At 47.2% G+C, this 22,763-nt stretch overlaps 1 protein-coding gene across 1 annotated transcript; it reads left to right on the plus strand.

Moving 5' to 3' along the window:
* Window positions 1–859: 859 nt before the first annotated feature.
* Window positions 860–21,248, plus strand: ZNF79 (zinc finger protein 79). Its single transcript, XM_010367845.2, is given in 6 exon segments — window positions 860–1,288; window positions 5,307–5,395; window positions 11,532–11,658; window positions 12,333–12,428; window positions 19,906–20,645; window positions 20,647–21,248. Coding segments are annotated over 6 exon segments (1,497 nt in total). The 5' UTR covers window positions 860–1,272; the 3' UTR covers window positions 21,076–21,248.
* The last annotated feature ends 1,515 nt before the right edge of the window (window positions 21,249–22,763 follow it).

Genomic DNA, 22,763 nt, shown 5'->3' on the forward strand with positions numbered 1-22,763 from the left:
TAAGAAACTTACACTGGCAAAAATGCCACCAGCTGTGACTGAAAGAGACAGAGACAAGACAAAATGAAAAGGGGCCTTAGAATCCCCATACTCACTTCTTTCCTGGGTAACCCAGTCCCCTCCCCTTAAGGACAAAATGCCTATAAAAAGGAGTTGATCGTCGGAAAATTGCTTGAGAAGTGATTTCCAATGGGCTCGAAGGAAAGCCCACTGAAACATCCCCAGCCTACAGCAAGGAAGCCCTTAAGGGACACAGTATTCAGGAACCTCCTCCCGCAAAAGCGCTGATCAAACACTGCCCCTGAAATGACTGAAGCGGTTCCCGCCGGCCCATAGGTTTTTATACTTCAAGGGCCCCAGGCCACTCACCCACTGCTGTCCTGTTCAGACTGAGGGATATCTCGTTTCCTTTAGTCTTCCCAGACTTTTAGTACGGCTCAAGAGGACCCTGAGGGTGGCTGGGGACTGCCCTGAATGGAAGCCAAGGAGGGACAGGCGTAGCGCGCGCAGCGAACCGCGGAGGGGAAACCTGGTGCCTAGAGACAGCGAAGATAGGCGCCTGCGTAAACCCAGCGTTCCCAGGATCCCTCGCGGCTAAGTCGCTTCCCGTCCCCGAAGCTCCGTATCGTTGGATTCTGGTGGACTTTAAAGACGTATGCAACAAAAAAGCACGATGGATAATATATTCTGGGAGCAAGCAGAGGCGGAAGCGTCTCTGGGAAGTACAATCCCTGAGCGTGTGTGTATCACAAACCTGGCGGCAGGAATGAAAAAGACTGGCCAGAAACAGAGCCCCGCGGCGACTTCTGGGAAATGGAGTCCGGTGAGGCCGCCGCTGGGCGTGTGCGCATGACCGGAAGTGGCGCCACTCAGGCGCGACCCTCTGGCGCCGGAGCCGGGACCTGGTGTTGGGCAGTACCTGGAGCGGTTCTTGATCTCTCGCGGTTGCCGGTCGATTGTTGACAGTTGCCAGGTGCCAGTCGTTTTCGGAAAGCCGGCAGCGGCTTTTTCACCAGGTTCTGCTTGAGGCCGAGCCAAAGAGTGGCTGTGACTGGGGAGACGGAGTGGACCTCCCAGCTGGGCAGGCCCAGTCCGATCTCCCGCGACCCAGCACCGCAGGATCAAACCGTGCCTCTATGGGGAGTGGCTGGAGAGGAAGAGTCCCACCTGGGAGCCGTCGGAGCAGCCCTGCAGAACGGGGTGGGGGCTGCTGTAGATAGACCCTGACTCCCAGAGAACTGCTGGGAGGCTGTGGCGCCAGGTGGAACTCAAATGCTGGAGGAAGGAGGTGAGGAGTGGTAGAGGGAGCGATCATCAAGAGATCGGCTGCTGCTTTGTTTGCCTACGAGTGCCGCTGTGTGAGCCGGATCAGAACTCTTTTTATCTCTCCTACAGGTAGTTGGAGACAATCCTTTTTTCTTTCTTTGCCCGTGACACAGCCCCAGGAGATCCTGAGAACATGTACCCCTACAGTCCTTTTTTGAGTAAAGAATTCGGGGGTCAAAAAAGTTTGAGGACCTCATACCTGCGTGATTTCTGAGTATTGTACCACGTACCCTAGTCTGCCTGATGGACCAATGACAGTGGAGAGTAGGGAGAAGTGGGTTTCGGAGGACTCCTTTGTCGCTTTTCTTCTTCTAGCCCTTCTCGAAGCAGCCAGGGATGCCTGGCTGGGAAAGTTTGAGGACAGGCCAGCCCAGTAGGATTGTGAAGTTGTGGAGGACGGGGAAATTTGCAGTTAGAAGGCACAGGTTCTTGAAAGCTGTGAGGTACCAGCCAGGTCTCTTAACCCGTATTTCTCCATGGAAGAAAGGACAAAATAACGTTAACTACTTTGTTTACCTCTGAGAATTGTAATCCTCAAATGAAATAACACCTTTGAAAGCACCCTGAATGTGGTACAGAACAAATGTGTAAGCAGGCAACCGCTTTTAAGTCTTAACCACCAACACCTGTGCTGTTCACCCCCTAGATCAACTGTATTTGGTCTGTTACTCTACAGTATTGTAAGTGCAATTTTACATCCAGAATTTGGTGCTGTCTCCAAGATCAAGAGGTCCTTATATTTGTTTTTGATTTGTTTTGTTTTGTTTTTTGAGACGGAGTCTCGCTCTGTCGCTGAGGCTGGAGTGCAGTGGCGCAATCTCGGCTGACTGCAACCTCTGCCTCCCAGGTTCAAGTGATTCTCCTGCCTCAGCCTCCTGAGTAGATGGGACTCCAGGTGCCCGACACCACGTCCGGCTAATTTTTGTATTTTTAGTAGAGATGGGGTTTCACGATGTTGGCCAAGCTGGTCTCAAACTCCCGACCTCAAGTGATCCACTGGCTTTGGCCTCCCAAAGTGCTGGGATCACAGGCGTGAGCCTCTGCTCCTGGCCAAGAGGTCCTTATATTTGGTCTTGCACTTGAGGAGTAGAGAGTGCGATTTCACATCCAGCATTTTGTTTTATCTTCCCCAGAGACCTGAGAAAGCAGAGCAGATGGTCATCATCTTCCCCATACTACAAAAAAGGAAAGGAAGTGCTGTCAGGTTAGATAACTCTCAGTAACAAAAGGTCTGTCCTAAGATCGGAATCCACATCTATTTGTTTGTTTTATTCAGATATTCACATACCATAATATTCATCCTTTTAAAGTGAACAATTCGGTGATTTTTAGTATTTTCACAGTCTTGCAGCCATCACTATTTAATTCCAGAACATTTTTGTTAACTGAAGAAGAAACCCATAGCCTTTAGCAGTCACTCCCCAGTCCCTCATTTCTCCACAAGTTCCTGGCAACCACGAATCTACTTTCTGTCACTATGGATTTGCCTAGGACATTTTAAATAAGTAGACTCATAATATGTGACTTTTTTGTTGTTTTTTTGGGTTTTTTTGAGATGGAGTTTTGCTCTTGTTGCCCAGGCTGGAGTGCAATGGTGCAGTCTCGGCTCACTGCAGCCTCCGCCTGCCAGGTTCAAGTGATTCTCCTGCCTCAGCCTCCCGAGTAGTTGGATTACAGGCACCTGCCACCACACCCAGCTAATTTTTTGTATTTTTAGTAGAGACAGGATTTCACTATGTTGGCCAGGCTGGTCTTCAACTCCTGACCTCAGGCGATCCACCTGCCTCGGCCTTCCAAAGTGCTGGGATTACAGGCGGGAGCCACTGCGCCCCGCCAATATGTGACCTTTTGTGTCTCGCTTAGCACATCATTTTCAAGGTTCATCCAGGTTATACCATGTGTCAGTACTTCATCCCTTTTTATGGTAGAATAATACTCCATTGTACAGAGAGATCACATTTTGTGTATCCATTCTTCAGTGAAGTTTTGTGTGTGTATGTTTTATTTCTCTTGGGCATGTACCTAGAAGTGGAATTACTGTGTCATACAACCCTGTTTAACTTTCATAGGAACTGCTGAACTTTTTCCACTGTGGCAGCAGCATTTTCTATTCTCAGCAGTGTATGAAGTTTCCAGTTTCCTCACATCCTCATCAACACTTGTTATTCTCCATCTTGTTTATTATAGTCATGTTAGTAGGTGTGATATGTTCTGTCATTGTGGTTTTCATTTGCTTTTCCCCAATGACTAATGATGTTCAGTTTCATGTGTGGAGTGGCTATTTGTATCTCTTGCTTGGAGAAATAGCTATTCAAATATTTTGCCCATTTAAGAATTTAGTAGGGCCAGATGCAGTGGCTCACACCTGTAATCCTAGCACTTTGGGAGGCCTAGGCAAGCAGATCACTTGAGGTCAGGAGTTCAAGACCAGCCTGGCCAATGTGGTGAAACCCCATCTACTTAAAAAAAAAAAAAATTAGCCAGGCATGGTGGTGCGTGCCTGTAATCCCAGCTACTCGGGAGGCTGATGTAGGAGAATCGCTTGAACTCGGGAGTTGGAGGTTGCAGTGAGCCAAGATTGTGCCATTGCACTCCAGCCTGGGCAACAAGAGGGAAACTCCATCTCAAAAAAAAAAAAAACCACACACACACACAGAAAGTGATGTGCTAAGCCAGCATTTTGGCCTCCAAAAGTGCTGGGATTAGAAGTGTGAGCCACTGTACCCAGTCAATAACTAAATTTTTTTCTTTTTTCTTTTTTTGAGGCAGCGTCTTGCTTTGTTGCCCAGGCTGGAGCGTAATGATGTGATCTCAGGTCACTGCAACCTCTGCCTCCTGGGCTCAAGCCATCTTTCCACCTCAGGCCCCCAGGTAGCTGGGCCTGCAGGTGTGTACTACCATGGCTAATTTTTGTATTTTTAGTAGAGACGGGGTTTCACTATGTTGCCCAGGCTGATCTCGAACTCTTGGTCTCCAGCCTCTTCACTTTCTTGACAGGGCCTTTTGAAGCACAAAGTTTTCAATTTTGAAGAAATCCAACTTACCTATTTTTTCTTTTGCTGCTTGTGCTTTTGGTGTCATATGTAAGAACTCATTGCCTAATCCAAACTCTCAAAGATGTATGGTTTTCTTCCAAGAGTTCTACCCATTTTTTTCTTTCTTTTTTTTTTTTAAATAGTGTCTCTGTCAACCAGGCTGGAGTGCGGTGGTGTGATCACAGCTTGCTACAGCCTCGACCTCCCTGGCTCAAGCGATCCTCTCACCTCAGCCCCCCAAGTAGCTAGGGCTATAGGCATGCACTACCATGCCTGGCTAATTTTTGTATTTTTAATAGAGATGGGGTCTCGCCATGTTTCCCAGGCTGGTCTCGAACTCCTGAGCTCAAGCAGTCTGCCCACATCAGCCTCCCAAAGTGTTGGGATTACAGGCGTGAGCCACTGCACCTGGCCAAGAGTTTTGCACTTAACTTTAGGTCTCTGATCTGTTTTTGAGTTAATTTTTATATATGGTGTGACGTGAGACTCTCTGCCCAGACCTCTTCATTTAAGCAAATGCCTTAAATTTGCAGAGCCACTTTCTTCAAAGAACTAAGTAATAGATAATCTCTTTAAGCTGTATACTTAAATGCTGGGCATTTGCCAAGTGCTTTATCTGTATGTTCCTTTAATCTCCACAGCAACCTTACAAGGGATTATCATCCCCATTTTGCAGATGAGAAAAATGAGACTTAGAGAGGTTACGTGATTTTCACACTGCTGCTAAGTGGTGGATCATGGATACTTGTGAGTCTGTTAACACTCTAATGCCTGAGTTGATGGAATTTCTGAGGTGGGAGGGAATGGAGAAATTTACATCACACTGCAGGTCTGCAGATTCAGCCCACGTGCCCTGTAGGTACCTGCCATGTACCCTCTTCACAGTGAGAATTGGTGACTTCCTAAACTGCTTTTAACCTTATTCGTTTTCTTCTCTTTCTTTAGTACTGCCTTCCCCAGACCCTGCCCTTCCCCAAGAGGAAAACACAGGAGAGGAAGCAATGGCTGCTGGTTTCCTCACAGCTGGGCCCCGGGTAAGTAGGAAATTAACTTTGGGAGGCATCCTTTTCTTCCCCCCAATATGAATGGTAGGGTTGGCTTGTTTTTTGTTGTCATTTGTTTGTTTTCTTTCTTTCTTTATTTTTTGAGACTGAGTCTCACTCTGTCACCCAGGCTGGAGTGCAGCGGCATGATCTCGGCTCACTGTATCCTCTACCTCCTGGGTTCAAGCGATTCTCTTGCCTCAGCTCCTGGTTAGCTGGGATTACAAGCATGCACCACCACACCCAGCTAATTTTTTTGTATTTTTAGTAGAGATTGGGTTTCACCATGTTGGCCAGGCTGGTCTCGAGCTCCTGACCTCAAGTGATCTGCCCGCCTCGGCCTACCAAAGTGCTGGGATTACGGGTGTGAGCCACCGCACCTGGCCTGTTTTATTTTTTTTTTGAGACAGGGCCTCAGTCTGTCACCTAGGGTGCAGTGCAGTGGTGCAGTCACAACTCACTGCAGCCTCGACCTCCTGAGCTCAAGCGATCCTCCCACCTCAGCCTCCCAAGTAGCTGGGACCACAGGCTCATGCCACCATGCCCAACTGATTTTTTTTTTAAGTTTTGTAGAGTCAGGGTTTTGCCATGTTGCCCAGTCTGGTCTTGAACTCCTGGACTCAAGCCATCCTCCAGCCTTGGCCTCCCAAAGTGCTAGGATTACAGGTGTGGGCCATCCCACCCGATCACCCGCTTGTTGGTTTTGTTTTGTTTTGTTTTTTACAAGTTTTCTGCAATGAACAAAGTAAATTCATGTTCACCACAGAAAACCTGGAAAATAGAGAAAACACAAAAAGTTAAAAATCACTCTTAATCCCACAAAAAGATGGCATCTAACATTTTGATTTGTGTCCTTTCCATCATATTCTCTCTTTTCTTTTTCCTTTTCTTTTCTTTTCTTTTCTCTCTTCTCTTCTCTTCTCTTTTCTTCTTTTCTTTTCTTTTCTTTCTTGGAGTCTCGCTCTGTCGCCCAGGCTGGAGTGCAGTGGCGCAATCTTGGCTCACTGAAACCTCCACCTCCCAGATTCAAGCGATTCTCCTGCCTTGGCCTCCCAAGTAGCTGGGATTACAGGCGCGTCCTACCACACCTGGCTAATTTTTGTATTTTTAGTAGAGATAAGGTTTCACCATGTTGACCAGGCTGACCTGGAACTCCTGACCTCAAGTGATCCACCCGCCTCAGCCTCCCAAAGTGCTGGAACTATAGGCTTGAGCCACTGTGCCCAGCTCATATTCTCAAAGTGGGTTTATTCTGCTCTGTCATGTTTCTATTTCACTTAGCAGAATTCGATGAACGTTCTCCCATTTCACTGCATATTTAGCCAAATCATTTCTAATACATACTTTTTTTTTTTCTTAAATAATTTCACCTTACTAGTTTAGATTCAGGGGTATGTGTGCAGGCTTGTTAAATGGTTGTATTATGTGATGCCAGGGTTTGGGGTACAGATGATACCATCACTCAGGTAGGGAGCGTAGTACCCCATAGGTAGTTTTTTAGCTGATGCCCCCTTTTCTCTCTCCTCCCTCTAGTAGTCCCCAGTGGTTTTTGTTCCCATCTTTGTGTCCATATATACTCGGTGTTTAGCTTCCCCACTTATCAATGATAACATGCAGTATTTGGTTTTCTATTCCTGCATTAATTCACTTAAGGTAATGGACTCCAGATGATCCATGTCACTGCAAAGGACATGACTTCATTTTTTATGGCTGCATCGTATTCCACATGTATTTCCTATTCCACATGTGGAATTTTCTTTATCTCGACCAGCATTGGTGGGCACCTGAGTTGACTCCATGTCTTGGCTGTTGTGAACAGCACGATGAGGAACATGCGCGTGCATGCGTCTTTTGGTAGAATGACTTCTTTTCCTTTGAGTATTTACACAGTCATGGGATTGCCGGGTCAAATGGTAGCTCTGTTTTAAGTTTTTTGAGAACTATCCAAACTGTTTTTCCGGAGTGACTGAACTAATTTAGTTAACTTTCCCATCAGCAGTTACAACCTTTCCCTTTTCTCTGCAGCCTCACCGGCATCTATTAATTTTTGCTTTTTCATATTAGCCATTATTTCTGGTGTGAGAGAATATCTCGTCATGGTTTTAATTTACATTTCTCTGGTGGTTAGTGATGATGAGCATTTTTTCATCTCTTTGTTGGCCACTTGTATGTCTTTTAAGTGTATCTGCTCATGTCTTTTCCTGCTTTTTAATGTGGTTGTTTTTTGCTTGTTGCTTTAAGTTCTATAGATTCTGGAGACTAGACCTTTGTCAGAAGCAAATTTTTGAATATCTTTTCCCATTCTTTCAGTTGTGTGTTGAGTCTGTTGATAGTTTTTTTCTTTTTTTTTTTTTTAGAGACAGAGTCTCACTTTGTCACCCAGTCTGGAGTGCAGTGGCACAATCTCAGCTCACTGCAACTGCCACCCCCAAGGCTCAAGCGATCCTCATGCCTCAGCCTCCTGAGTAGCTGGGATTACCACCAGACCCAGCTAATTTTTGTATTTTTAGTAGAGACTGGGTTTTACCTTTTTGGCTAGGCTGGTCTCGAACTCCTAACCTCAGGTGATCGTCCTGGCTTGGCCTTCCAAAGTGCTAAGATTACAAGTGTGAGCCACCGTGCCTGGCCCTAATAGTTTTCTTTTGCTGTATAGAAGCTCTTTAGTAAGGTCTCATTTGTCAGTTTTCATTTTTGTTGCAATTGCTTTTGAAGATTTAAGCCAAGAATTCTTTGCCAGAGCCAAGGTCGAGAAGGGTATTTCCTTGGTTTTCTTGTATGGTTTTTACAGTTGAAGGTTTTACATTTAAATCTTTAATCCATCTTGAGTTAATTTTTGTAGATGGTGAAAGGTAGGGGCCCAGTTTCACTCTTCTACATGTGGCTAGCCAGCTATCCGAGCACCATTGATTGAGTAGGGAGTCTTTTTCCCATTGCTTGTTTCTGTCGACTTTGTTGAAGATCAGGTGGTTAGAGGTGTGCGGCTTTATTTCCAGGTTCTCCTTTCTGGGTCCGTGTGTCTGTTTTTGTGCCAGTGTCCTGCTCTCTAACACACTTTCTTTCACATAGTCCTATGAGAGTAGGAACTGTCCTTTTTTCTTGACTAGGTAATTAGCTCTTTATTTTCATTTTTAAAATTTGCTCTTGGATTTCCTTGTCAGTTCTGCTCTGTATTAATATATTTTTTCTTTATTAATCTTTTGCTTCTGCTTTCCTCAGGTTTATTTTAAAACTCATTTTTTGGCCGGGCGCGGTGGCTCACACCTGTAATCCCAGCACTTTGGGAGGCCGAGACAGGCGGATCACGAGGTCAGGAGATCAAGACCATCCTGGCTAACACGGTGAAACACCGTCTCTACTAAAAATACAAAAAAAAAAAAAAAAAATTAGCCGGGCGTGGTGGCGGGTGCCTGTAGTCGCAGCTACACGGGAGGTTGAGGCAGGAGAATGGTGTAAACCCGGGGGCGGAGTTTGCAGTGAGCTGAGATCGCACCACTGCACTCCAGCCTGGGCGACAGAGCAAGATTCCGTCTCAAAAAAAAAAAAAAAAAATTCATTTTTTAACTTCTTGAGTTGAATCCTTAACTCCCCTTCTTCCTTCCTTGTTTACGTTGAAAGTTTTTGGCTATATATTTTATTTTTTTTAGATATTCCAAAATTATGATTTTGATTTCTTTATCTGCCCATGTGGTTGGTCTGTGCTTTATGAGGATGGAGTTTGTGTCTCTTGTCAACACAAAATGCCAGCGCAGTCTGATTGCAGGGTGTAGTGTTTGATAGCTCTGTCAGCTCAACCTTATTAAATTGTTGCATCTTCCATGTCTTTATTCTTTTTGTTGTTTATTCACTTTGGGCTGTCAATGACTGAGTTACTTTAACATCTCTCAAAATCCTAATATTCTAAATTTCTCTTTGCATTTCCTGCAGCTTTTTCTTTACATATTATGTATTTCTTTGTTATTTGGTTCATGACATTATATCTTTATAATGGATGTTACTTTCTTGATTATTTTAAAGTTACACAAAGATTTTAAATATTTTTTAGTTTTTTATATTTTTAATAGAGATGGGGTTTCACCATGTTGGCCAGGGTGGTGTCGAACTCCTGACCTCAGGTGATCCACCTGCATAAATATTTCTTCATTTTAAAAGGTGACCCTCTTTGTTCCACTGAAAGAACCTCTCGGTGTGATGAATGGATTGGAAGAGCAGGTAAAATCAGAGGCCCGGAGACTGGTTCCAATATGGAAATTGTTGCTGATTTGCAAGGCAGTGGTAGGGGAGTGGAAATAAACAGATGAATTCTCATGATATTAGGAGGAAGAATCAATAGAGAGTGATGCTGCAGGAAAGGAGAGGATAACACCCAGGTTGCTGGCTTGGCCAGCTAGGTGAACAAAGGCCCCATTGCCTGAGCTGGGAACAGACGAGGAACAGCAGGTGAAGATGGGTCTCTCTGTTGTGTTAGTTGAGTTTGAGGTTCCTGTGAGGCCTGGCCAGGAGACGATGTCTGCGTTAGGTTAATACTGTGTTATCTCCCGATTCGTTTCTTCCCTTTCCATCTGGCTCCCACTGTCCCCACGCCCTGTACCTAGCAGAGGATGTATTATATGGAGGAGGTGCTGCTTTGTTACACGAACAGCTTCACCTGACCTGTGTGCCTTATAGCTCCTGCCCAGAGTCTCCTAACTCCAGATCCATGTTTTCACCTGTGATAGAACATCTGCACCTGGATTTCCTGTGGCCACCTTAAACTCTGTGGGCCCCAAAACAAACTAGTTCCCTTGCTAACAGACCCCTTCTTCCCATGTTTCTTCTGTTTGTGATGACACTGTCATCTGTCTGGTCTTCCAACCAGGAAACATCTTTGATTCATTCTCAACTCTTCTCTCACAAAGTTCATTTCTGGCTTTGCATCTAGTCCCTCTCCTCAAGCAGGATCCTCTCTCAACTTGACACTGACACTGTTGGAGTTCTTAAAACCACCTCTCCATGCCTCCATCTCAAGACACAGTTGCCTTCCAGCGGCTCCCTGTTGCCTGAGGGATAAAAGCATCACATTTATCAAGTGATTGAAGCTTTTTACATTCTGACCTCAACAACCTTTCTGCCATGCTTCATCCCCCCACCCAAACTGCCTGCCATTTCCTAAACACACAAGGACTGTCTCGCCTCCATGCTTCTGCTCATGGTGCCTCTCCTGCCTTGGATAACCTTCTCTTGCTCCATCCGGAAACCTTCTCCTTCAAGGCCAGCTCAGTCATTGCCTTCACTCTGTGGTCCTTCCTCCCCGCCTTTCTGTTCTCCTGGCAACTAGTCTGTTTCTTTGACTCGTGCTACATTTGATTGTGTGCATACTTGGCTCTCCTGTTGTACTGGGTGATATCTGCGTTCACAAAAATATTTGTTAAATGTTCTGAAAATTCATCTTTCACATTTCTCTGATAATTTGCACCTGACTCTTCACTGTATCAACTCACATTCTAATTTTGCTCTTTCTGTATTATCTCTTCAAGTCCCAAGCACCCATTAATTTTTGCCCAGTTACTTCACACGCACACATATACTTTATTTATACAAAAAGTCTACTAGAATTATAAATGTGTGAAGACAAGAGACAGTGGTGTGTGTGTGTATGTATGTCAGATTATCTTAGTGTTAGGCACTGCAGTGCTGGTGATCAATAAATGCTTTCTCTTTTTTTTGCGATGGAGTCTCGCTGTGTCACACAGGCTGGAGTGCAATGGCACGATCTCAGCTCACTGCAAGCTCTGCCTCCCGGGTTCAAGCAATTCTCCTGCCTCAGCCTCCTGAGAAGCTGGGACTTACAGGCACCTGCCACCACACCCAACTAATTTTTGTATTTTTATTAGAGACAGGGTTTCGCCATGTTGGCCAGGATGGTCTTGAACTCCTAGCCTCAAGTGACCCACCTGCCTCACCTCCTGGCCTCCCAAGGTGCTGGGATTACAGGTGTGAGCCACTGCAGCCGGCCATTTTCTTCAACTACCCAGAGACCTGAATCTTTTCAAAGACTCTTTTCCAGCTCCCCCAAAACTGCCAACGTTAACCACCCCATCACCCTAGATCCTAAAGCCACTGGCAAGATGAAATGTGCTTGTTTTTTCAGGGATCCACATTCTTCAGCAGTGTGACAGTAGCTTTTGCACAAGAAGGGTGGAGGTGCCTCGTGTCTACTCCAAGGGAGAGGTACAAGGAGGGGATACCAGAAAAGTCCAGGAACCTTGTCCTACTAGGTAAGGAAATGGTTTAAGATTTTGATTCACTCAATTCTGAAAATCCATGGCACTTGCTTTCCAGTTTGTAGGGCTTTCTGACAGCTGTGATGTACCAGAGCGATGGTGTCTATTCCTCTTGTTCTCTTGGGGAAGGTCTCTGCATGCCCACTTGGCAAATAGGCAGTTTCCCTTTGCTTTCCCCAAGGCTGCACCTCCCCGTTCTCTCATTTCCCAGGAGGAGTGGGGTAACCCTCAGGTCATTTCCTCTATGTGCAGTCAGTTTCCATCTTCCTAAATTGGGAACTTGTGAGTTTAGCTTAGCTCCCTGGCTTGACCCCTCCTTGAGGCTGTTTCCTAGCTCCTTCCAGAAATGTTTTCTACAGCCTTGGCATGGCCGGGTGAGGTGGCTCTCACCTGCAATCCCAGCATTTTGGGAGGCCAAGGCGTCCAAAGACCAGCCTGAGGAACACAGTGAGACCCTGTCTCTAAAATTAAAAGGGTGTTTAAAAAGACCTTGGCACCGTATCTCTTATGTACTGCTGTAGCCCCTGGTGCAGGCACCAAGTAAGTGCTCAATAAGTATTTGTCGTCTGAATGAAATGAACAATCCGACTGGCCTGCTTGCTCTCCCCTGAGTTCTGGGTAGCTGTTCATACTTACAATTTCTAAAGCCTGTTTTTCCCGTTGAATAGGACTTCCAGTTTCCCAGCCTGGCATGAACTCCCAGTTGGAACAAAGGGAAGGCACATGGATGCTGGAGGGCGAAGACCTGCGAAGTCCCTCTCCAGGTATGTGAGCAAGCACTTAGCCAATGGGAGTCTTGGGAGCAAAAGCCCCTTTAAATCACACATAAGTGCATTTGATGATCATACCAACTGTGAGGTAGGTGCTATTACCCCATTCTATAGATGAGGAAATGATGCTGAGAGAGGCTGGCTCACTGGTTCAAAGCTTCACAGCTAGATAGTGGCAAGGCTGGGATTTGAAGCAAGCTCTGTCTGCCTCTAAAACACAGTCTTCCTCACCTCATCCTTACGGAGGCTCCCAGGGCCGGGAGGTGTTTGGGGGCACGTGTGATGTCCCTGGCCTCCAAAGAGTATCCTTCCTTATTGTTGGGAAGCAAGAGTCATCTTTGATGGCACATTCCTTGCTTAGGGTCTCCCTCACTGAGGATCCTAGGTGCCAGCTTTACCCATACCACTGGGTGTCACAGCTCCTGCTGCCACCCTATCTGGCCCCTTAATTCATTCTGCTCCTCCTTTCTCACTGCGTGGCCATGCCAGAATTTTCCAAAGGGCCAATACTAAGAAACTCAGGGAAAACAGAAGGAAAGGAGATCATAGTTTCCACTGCATCTCTCTTACCACCCATGTACAGCTGCTCTCTCCCCTCATCTCTCTCAGCCTCTGCCCTGGTGCCACCTCTGGCAGGGCCTCAGCAGCTTTTCCCTGGGGACCCAGTCACTTTTGATGTTTGAGACTTAAGGCATCAAAGGTACAAATGAATTAAACCAGTTTGAGGTGACAACATTTGACATGTTTCTAAAGATGCAGCCTGGGCTGGGCACGGTGGCTCACGCCTGTAATCCCAGCACTTGGGGAGGCCGAGGCAGGTGGATCACCTGAGGTTAGGAGTTCAAGACCAGCCTGGCCAACATGGTGAAACCCCGTCTCAACTAAAAATACAAAAAAATTAGCTGGGCGTGGTGCTGGGTGCATGTAATACCAGCTACTTCAGGAGGCTGAGGCAGGAGAATCACTTGAACCTGGGAGGCAGAGGTTGCAATGAGCCGAGATCGTGCCATTGCACTCCAGCCTGGGCAACAAGAGTGAAACTCTATCTTAAAAAAAATAAATAAAAATAAGATGCAACCTGTCTATTTGTTGCTTTATTTCTTGAGTTATAAGTTATTGCTGCTGACAGGGCAATCGGCACAAAGCCCCGGGAGCACTCTTTGCATGGTTCCATGGAGCTGCCTCTTCTCCTTCCCATCTTACCATCCTCTAAGCAGCCTGTTGCATGTTACCTCACCCTTGTGGCGTGCCCGGCACCACTCATGCTTGTTGACACTGCCTGTGGCAGGGAGCCTCCCTGGCCTTGCTGCCTTCTTCTCCCAAGGCCCCCACTGCCTGGGCATCTCTGTGTTCTATACAGTCTACAGTTCTATACAGAAGATTGAAGTCCTCTGTGGAGCTTCAGAAATTGAGAGCAGTGTTTAGTGGAGGAGAACAACTGCACTTTTCTGGGAAGAGTGTTCATGATAGTCTCAGAGGGGTTCAAGACCCTGAAAAGGTTGCTGTATTCCTTTCTTTGGGGGCTCTCATAAAAAATAACCACAAACTGGGTGGACTAAAACAATAGCATTTGATTCGCTCACAGTTCTGGAGTCTAGAGGTCTGAAACCGAGGTGTCAGCAGGGCCGGGCTCCCTCTGCAGGCTCTGGGAAGGATCTTCCCTTGCCTCTTTCAAGTTTCTGGTGGTTGCCAGCAATCTTCGGCGTTCGTTGACTTTTAGCTGCATCACTCCAATATCTGTCCCTGTCTTCATGTGGCATTCTCCTGTGTCCGGATTTCCTTCTTTTTAGGGTATTAATACACCCTAATCCAGTATGGCCTCATTTTAGCTTGATTACATCTACAAAGACTGTTTCCAAGCACGGACACATTCTGTACTTTGAGGTGGACATGATGTGGGGCTCTGTTCACCCCAGTACAGTGGTCCCAAAAGGTTGAAATCACCACATCATTAGAAACAGGAGTTGGAAAGGGGTGTTTCCACCAAGGAGGTGCTCTGAGGCAGCAGTGTAGGGCAGTAGAAGCAGCTCTGGGTGTGGGGGCCCCTGAGCGGAAAACCACCACCTCTGCCCTTATACACAGCAGGAGTCAACATAGGAGACTTCTGTGAGCAGAGAGGGGTGGGGTTTTCCCCCACACACCAAGCAAGCAATTAATTTTGTAGCAGACACCGTCTACCTGGAGATAGCATCAGATCCCACGGGTTGAGGGCTCAGTCCCACAAGGTGCCCCCTGCCCCTTCCCACCAGTCGCAAGTCCAGGCCTCCAGAACCACAGTGGCTTCAGATTGGGGTTCCCACAACCCCTCTTTGGATTACATTGATTTGTTAGAGAAAGGACACAGAACTTGGGGAAGCATTTATTTTAGAAAAGATGAAGATGAAGAGATACATGGGACGAGGTGTGGAGAAGGTGCAGGGAGCTTTCATGCCTTCCCTGGACAGCCGCCCTGCAGGAGCCTCCATGTGTTCAGCTCTCTGAAGCTCTCCAAACCCTGCCTGCCTGGGCCTTTGATTCATTGGATAGGCGTGATTGAAGCATGGACGGCATGTTGTGATGAGATTGGACAGAAAGGGCCTGATTGAACACGAGTAGACTGCGTGGGGACACCCAGCAGAGCCTTTCTGTGCAGATTCTTCTTGGCCTCTGTGCAGCATTCCTTCCTCCAGGGTATGGGGCAGGATCTTCTCTGGAATGAGGGTCGTATGGCCCACAGTCAGATTAGAGTCCTGCTTGGGCAGGTGAAAGAAGGACAGGGGGAGGTCAGAGAGAGAGTCTGTTTCTGAGGCCTAAAGTGCTCTGACATTTTAACAGAAGACTGTAGCAATGGCCGGGCGCAGTGGCTCACACCTGTAATCCCAGCACTTTGGGAGGCCGAATTGGGCAGATCACCTGAGGTCAGGAGTTTGAGACCAGCCTGGCCAACATGGGGAAACCCCATCTCTACTAAAATTACAAAAATTAGCTGGGTGTGGTGGCGGGCGCCTATAGTCCCAGCTACTTGGGAGGCTAAGGCGCAAGAATCACTTGAACCCGGGAGGCAGAGACTGCCATGAGCCGAGATCGTGCCATTGCACTCCAGCCTGGGCGACTAAGCGAGACTCTGTCTCAAAAAAAAAAAAAAAAAAAAGACTGTAGCAGTGGCTGTGGGAGTTATGAGCCAGGAACTGTGGGTGAAATACACACACACGCACACACAACACACGCACACACACATATACACGTACATCTTACAGTATCTCATTGAGTATGAAAGACACATACTCAAAATCCCTGCTTGCCATGCATTAACTACATGGATTCCAGGCACACCACTGAATTATGTAGTCATGTTTCCATGTATGAAAAATGTAGATGATAAAATCTTTATTTCACCAATTAACACATATGAAAAAAGGTGCCTACTGTAGAGTTATGTAAGCTATTTGATAGTGAACAGAAGTCGTCGGGGGCAAGTCTCCACTCTGGCTATTAGAGGAGCTCAACACGGCCTCTGCTCTAACTCACAGCATGTCCTGGGCATCACTGTGCCTCTGAGAGCTGGGTTTGGGCCCTGGGTTATTCTACCCTACCCCTCCCAAGTGGCAGACCCAGGAGTTGAAAGTGCCATTCTCCCTGCTGCTCATTTTAGGGACTTCTGTGGTGGGTGTTAACACTTTCCCAGACCCTGCTGGCCAGTTGTACTAATTCTGATTCACTGAATCATTCATCAATCAGCAAATGTGCATTAAGCATTTGGTATGTACCTGGCATCATTTTAGCTGCCATGGGTAAAATGTATCCCCTTTGTTGAGCGGGGATGAGGACATAGTCTCTGCTTACATCTTCGTGAAGAACATAAACTGAGCAAACAGTAACTAATCTACTTTTTATGGTGATGAGTTGTGTGAAGAAAATAAAGCAGCACAAGGGATTAGTGACTGGGGCACAAGGCTGAGTTGGGAATAGAGGGGAGGGAGCTGTTTGAGAGCTGATGAAGAGGAAATGTCATCTTTGGAGATGACATTGGAGCCGAGATCTGAAGGAAGGGGATGAGCCAGCTGTGTGGAGGAGACCTAGGAGAGGAACATTCTGGGCCACAGCATATGTTGAGACCTTGATGTGGGAATGAGCTTGCTTAAGGATTAGAAAACCTGTGTGGCCAGAGCTTAGCAAACACGAGGAAGAGTGGTGTGCGGGGGACAGATTGTGCGGGGGCACTGGAACCATGGTAAGGCGTTTGGATTTTAGTCACCTAAGAAAATAAGCCATTAAAGAGTTTTGACGCAGGGAAGGGATGAGATTTATGTTTTAAAAGAATTCAGCATTTGGCAAGTGACACTGGTGAAAAAGAATTCAGCGTATGTGTGAAGAATGGACATTGAGGGGTCAGGCATGGGAGCGGGGAGGTGAGTTAGGAGGCGGCTCTTGCAGACATGGGAATGTGAGGTGATGGTGGCCTGTAAGAGAGGGGTCAGGACATATTTTGGTGTTAAAGCCAGCAGGACTTGCTGGTGGATTGGATGTGAGACGTAGAGGAGGAGGCATTAAGCATGACCCTAGGTTTTGGCCTGAACAGTTGGGTAAGTAGGAAGATTAACAAAGGTGCTGGGTTAAAAGGGAGATGAGTAGCTCTGTTTGGGGTGTCAGGCCTGAGATGTCATCAGTCTTCTACTGGAGCCAGCACTCGAGAGAGGTGAGCTGAGGGACACGCTGTTTGTGAGCATCACGTGGTCCTCTGAATTGCCCCTTCTGCCCTTAGGTTCTTTTCTTGTCACTCTTCCTCTTCTTTTGATTTTATTTTTTTTAACGCAAATAGATGGTCTGCTTTTAAAAACTGTCAAACCCATAGATGATCGGACTCCCAAGTTACACAGAGACGCTCTCAGCCTGCAGTGGGGGCCTCTGTGCTCTTGGTTGACTGGGGGCATTGGTGTGTACTTGCAGTTCTGAGGGCAGCCTACTTCATGCTTTAGGATGGTTTATAAGGAGAAGGTCCAGAGTAACAACCACGCAGATAGCACTTACTGTGTCTCAGCTACCATTCTGGGTCCTTTATGTGTCTTAACTCATTTAATCCTCACAGTGATTGTATGAGGGAGCTGCTTTCACATGTGATAAATCCAAGGTTTCAAACGATTACAGTTTGGCCAAAATCACAGAGCACGTAAGAGGTGGAACCCAGATTTGAACCCAGGCAGTCTGGCTGAAGACTGTGTATAGAAATTCAAGGTCAGATGTGGTGGCTCACACCTGTAATCCCAGCACTTGGGGAGGCTGAGGTGGGTGGATCACCTAAGGTCAGGAGTTTGAGATCAGCCTGACCAACAATGTTGAAACCCTGTCTCTACTAAAAATGCAAAATTAGCCGGGCATGGTGGCGCATGCTTGTAATCCCAGCTACTTGGGAGGCTGAGGCAGGAGAATTGCTCGAACCCAGGAGGTGGGGGTTGCAGTGAGCTGAGATCACACCATTGCACACCAGCCTGGGCAACAAGAGCGAAGCTCCATATCAGGCTGGGCATGGTGGCTCATGCCTGTAATCCCAGCACTTTGGGAGGCTGAGGTGAGTGGATCACCTGAGGTCAGGAGTTCAAGATCAGCCTGGCCAACGTGGTGAAACCCTGTCTCTACTAAAAATACAAAATTAGCCGGGCGTGGTGGTGCATGCCTATAATCCCAGCTGCTTGGGAGGCTGCGGCAGGAGAATCGCTTGAACTCGGGAGGCGGAGGTTGCAGTGAGCCAAGATCACACCATTGCATTCCGACCTGGGCAACAAGAGTGAAACTCCATCTCAAAGAAAAAAAAAGAAAGAAAGAAAAGGTGTGGTAAAAATGCAGTATAAAAGATAAAAATGGTACACCTGTATAGGGCACTTACCATGAGTGGAGCTTGCAGGACTCTGGGTGAGTGAGTGAGTGAGTGGTGGGTGGATGTGAAGACTGAGGGCATTGCTGTACATGGACTTTAGAAATACTGTGCACTAAGGCTATACTAAGTTTACTTTACACATTTTTCTTTGGGAGGCTGAGGTAGGAGGATCGCTTGAGCCCAGGAGTTTGAGACCAGCCCAGACAACTTGGCAAAACCCTATCTCAACAAAAAATACAAAAACTAGCTGGATGTGGTAGCACGGGCCTGTAGTACCAGCTGCTCAGAGGCTGAGGTGGGAGGATCACTTGAGCCCAGGGGGTCAAGGCTGCAGTGAGCCATGATCGTGCCAGTGTGCTCCAGCCTGGGCGACAGTGAGATCCTGTCTCAAAATGTGTGTTTGTGTGTGTGTGTGTAGTACTATTTTTATTTTTAAACTCTTGTTAAAAACTAAGAAACTCACACATGAGCCCAGACCTGATGGGATCATGCATATCACTGTCTACACCTCCATACCTTGTCCAACTGGAAGATCTTCAGGGGCAATAACAAGCATGGAGCTGTCATCTCTAAGATAACAGTACCTTCTGGAAAACCTCCTGAAGGGCCTGCCTGAGGCAGTTTTACAGATAACTTTTTTTTTTTAGTGGAAGGAGTACAGTGTAAAGTAACTATTAAAAGCATAGTATAGGTTGGGTGTGGTGGCTCACACCTTTCATCCCCGGCACTTTGGGAGGCCGAGGCGGGAGGGTCACTTGAGTCCAGGAGTTCGAGACCAGCCTGGCCAATGTTGGGAGACCCTGTCTCTCCAAAATATCAAAATTACCCAGGCATGGTGGTGTGCTCCTATAGTTCCAGCTATTCAGGAGACTGAGGTGGCAGGATCGCTTGAGCTCAGGAGTCTGAGGCTACAGTGAGCTGTGACTATGCCACCGCCCTCCAGCCTGAGTGAGACTCTGTCTCAATTAAAAATGTATATTAAGTATAGTAAATATGTAAACTGGTAACGTAGTTATTAAGTATTATGTACAGTGCATAATTGTATGTGCTGTACTTTCATATGACTGGCAGTGCAGTCGGTTTTTTTACACCAGCATCACCACAAACGTGAGTAATGCGTTGCACTACAACATTATGATGGCTTTGAATTCAGTAGGTAGTAGGCTCCATTACACTCTTTTTTTTTTTTTTTTTTTTTTTTTTTTGAGACGGAGTCTCGCTCTGTCGCCCAGGCTGGAGTACAGTGGCCGGATCTCAGCTCACTGCAAGCTCCGCCTCCCGGGTTTACGCCATTCTCCTGCCTCAGCCTCCCGAGTAGCTGGGACTACAGGCGCCCGCCACCTTGCCCGGCTAGTTTTTTGTATTTTTTAGTAGAGACGGGGTTTCACAGTGTTAGCCAGGATGGTCTCGATCTCCTGACCTTGTGATCCGCCCGTCTCGGCCTCCCAAAGTGCTGGGATTACAGGCTTGAGCCACCGCGCCCAGCCTCATTACACTCTTATGAAAGGAGGTGAGTCATCAAACCTGTGTGTGTAAGAGCTTGGCCAGACTCCCTCAGCCTTTGGTTTTCCTTCCACCAAGGGAACACAATAGCTTTTCTCATTTTTTTTTTTTTCCCAGGCTGGAAGATTGTGTCTGAATCACCACCAGAGCAAGCCCTTTCTGAAGAATCATTCCAAGACCCCCATGTAGAGATGCCCCCTGGGGATTCAGACCACAGGACCAGTGAGCTTAAGAAGAGCTTCAGTCTGAGACCAGTCCTCTCTCCGCAACAGAGAGTGCCCGTGGAAGCAAGACCTCGCAAACGTGAGACGCACACCAAGAGCTTCAAGAACTCGGGAATCGTGAAACCTCACAGAGCAAAACCGTATGCATGTAATGAATGTGGCAAAGCCTTCAGTTACTGTTCTTCCCTTTCTCAGCATCAGAAGAGCCACACTGGAGAGAAGCCCTATGAGTGCAGTGAGTGTGGGAAGGCCTTCAGCCAGAGCTCATCTCTCATTCAGCACCAGAGGATTCACACTGGAGAGAAACCTTACAAGTGCGGTGAATGTGGAAGAGCCTTCAGCCAGAATGCCAACCTCACCAAACACCAGCGAACTCACACCGGAGAAAAGCCCTACAGATGCAGCGAGTGTGAGAAAGCCTTCAGTGACTGCTCAGCTCTTGTTCAGCATCAGAGAATTCATACCGGAGAGAAGCCCTACGAATGCAGCGACTGTGGGAAGGCCTTCCGTCACAGTGCAAACCTCACGAACCACCAGAGGACTCACACTGGGGAGAAGCCCTACAAGTGCAGCGAGTGTGGGAAGGCCTTCAGTTATTGCGCAGCGTTCATTCAGCACCAGAGGATTCACACCTGGGGAGAAGCCCTACAGATGTGCTGCGTGTGGGAAGGCCTTCAGCCAGAGTGCAAACCTCACAAACCATCAGAGGACTCACACCGGGGAGAAACCCTACAAGTGCAGCGAGTGTGGGAAGGCCTTCAGCCAGAGTACGAATCTCATAATCCACCAAAAGACCCACACCGGGGAGAAGCCATACAAATGTAATGAATGTGGGAAATTCTTCAGTGAGAGCTCAGCCCTCATTCGACATCACATAATCCACACCGGAGAAAAACCTTATGAGTGTAACGAGTGTGGTAAAGCGTTTAACCAGAGCTCATCCCTTAGTCAGCATCAGAGAATCCACACAGGCGTGAAACCCTATGAATGCAGTGAGTGTGGGAAGGCCTTCCGGTGCAGCTCTGCCTTCATTAGACATCAGAGACTCCATGCCAGAGAGTAACCAGGAACATGGTGGAAGTGGAGAGTCCTGGACATGCCGACTCAGGACAGATGGGTGAGGATCTGAGAAATGCTAAAGGCTCAAAAGCATCTGAAGATATCTAATTTAGAGTCTGCAGCCCAGAGCCAAATGCAAAAACATCTTCAGTAAACAGCCACTATTTCACATGCTGTGTGTGGACGCTCAGCTCTGTAACACCTTCTTTCTGTAAGCATCAAAAGATCCAGGGCTCCATTCAGTTGCAGGTTTGCCTTTATTCAGTGGCCCAGAGCACTTTATTTGGTAAGCATTCCAGAAACCTGAGTTTATTCGGAGTAAGTGACCAAATCAATGAGTAAAGAACTTGGCTCCTACATCAAAGCCAAGTCTTTGGGCAATGCTGGCAGTTTCTCCTGGAAGTAATGAGAAATGTTGTGAAAGAACTCAGAGCACTGGCCAGAAATGATTGAAAAACCATCAAATTTGGGGCAGGGGGAGGTGTAAATACAAATACAAGTGAGAACAGGGATTCCAGAGCCAACTATGAAATACCAGAATCTCCTTGAGGTGGGGAACATTCCTTGATGTTCCAAAGCTCAGAAAAGCATAGCCAGGCCCAGCCTTTGTAGATCTTGTTGCTGTCAGAAAGAGCCCACCTAGGCAGATCACAAGGTCAGGAGTTTGAGACCAGCCTGACCAACATGGTGAAACCCCATCTCCACTAAAAATACAAAAACTTGTGGGGTATGGTGGCACCTGCCTGTAATCCCAGCTACTCAGGAGGCTGAAGCAGGAGAATCGCTTGAACCCAGGAGGCAGAGGTTGCAGTGAGCCAAGATTGCAACACTGCACTCCAGCCTGGGCGAGAGCGAGACTGCATCTCAACAAAAAAAAGAGCCCACCCACAGGTTACTCGTGTTGAGGGTAGTGTGCGCTGCTAATGAATTGGGAGGCACATCCCTTTCCACGGAGAATAGGAAGCACCCAGAATGGGGAGGTGTGTGACAGCCATGCTGGACTCAGAGGCAGGTGACTCATAAACTGCCCCGGGGTCCTGATTCTCCTTTCTCCCTCATGGAGAACAGTAGTGTTCCCCTCCTATTAAGAGATCCAGATTTTTGCCTTTGGCCTGCTTAGTGTCTTATTTACTGTTTCCTTGGTGACTTAGTGCAGTCCCTTCTAGGACACTGGAATGCTTTTGTGCCAGCCCCTCATTCTCACCTAGGCTGGAGTGCAGTGGTATAATCATAGCTTGCTGAAGACTCTACTTCTGCACCACCTCAGCATCACAAGTAGCCAGGCACACAAGCTACCACACCCAGCTAGCTTTCTGGAGAAAGTGTCTGCTATGTTGCCCAGGCTGGTCTTAATTCCTGACCTCAAGGAATGCTCCTGCCGCAGCCTCCCAAAGTTCTGGGATTACAGGCAAAAGCCACTGTATCCAAAACAGAATCCACTCCCTAACTCAGGGGGTCCAGGTAGTCCTTTCCACTTAAGGTAGTTCTCCAACCTGGGGTGACACAAAAGCACTGATCTAGAGACCACTGGCGAAAACTAATGTGCAAACAAATGAGTCATGAAGGGGAAATCAATTTCTTGGGGCCACCATTTCCAACTCCCTTTACTCCAGTACCCAGAATCCTCTCCCAGCTCATGCTTCAAGGTTCATCTTAAAAGGGAGTGATGAGCACAGACTCTAGAAAGTTGAT

Source organism: Rhinopithecus roxellana, chromosome 16, assembly GCF_007565055.1.
Source record: "Rhinopithecus roxellana isolate Shanxi Qingling chromosome 16, ASM756505v1, whole genome shotgun sequence".
Classification (NCBI taxonomy): Eukaryota; Metazoa; Chordata; class Mammalia; order Primates; family Cercopithecidae; genus Rhinopithecus; species Rhinopithecus roxellana.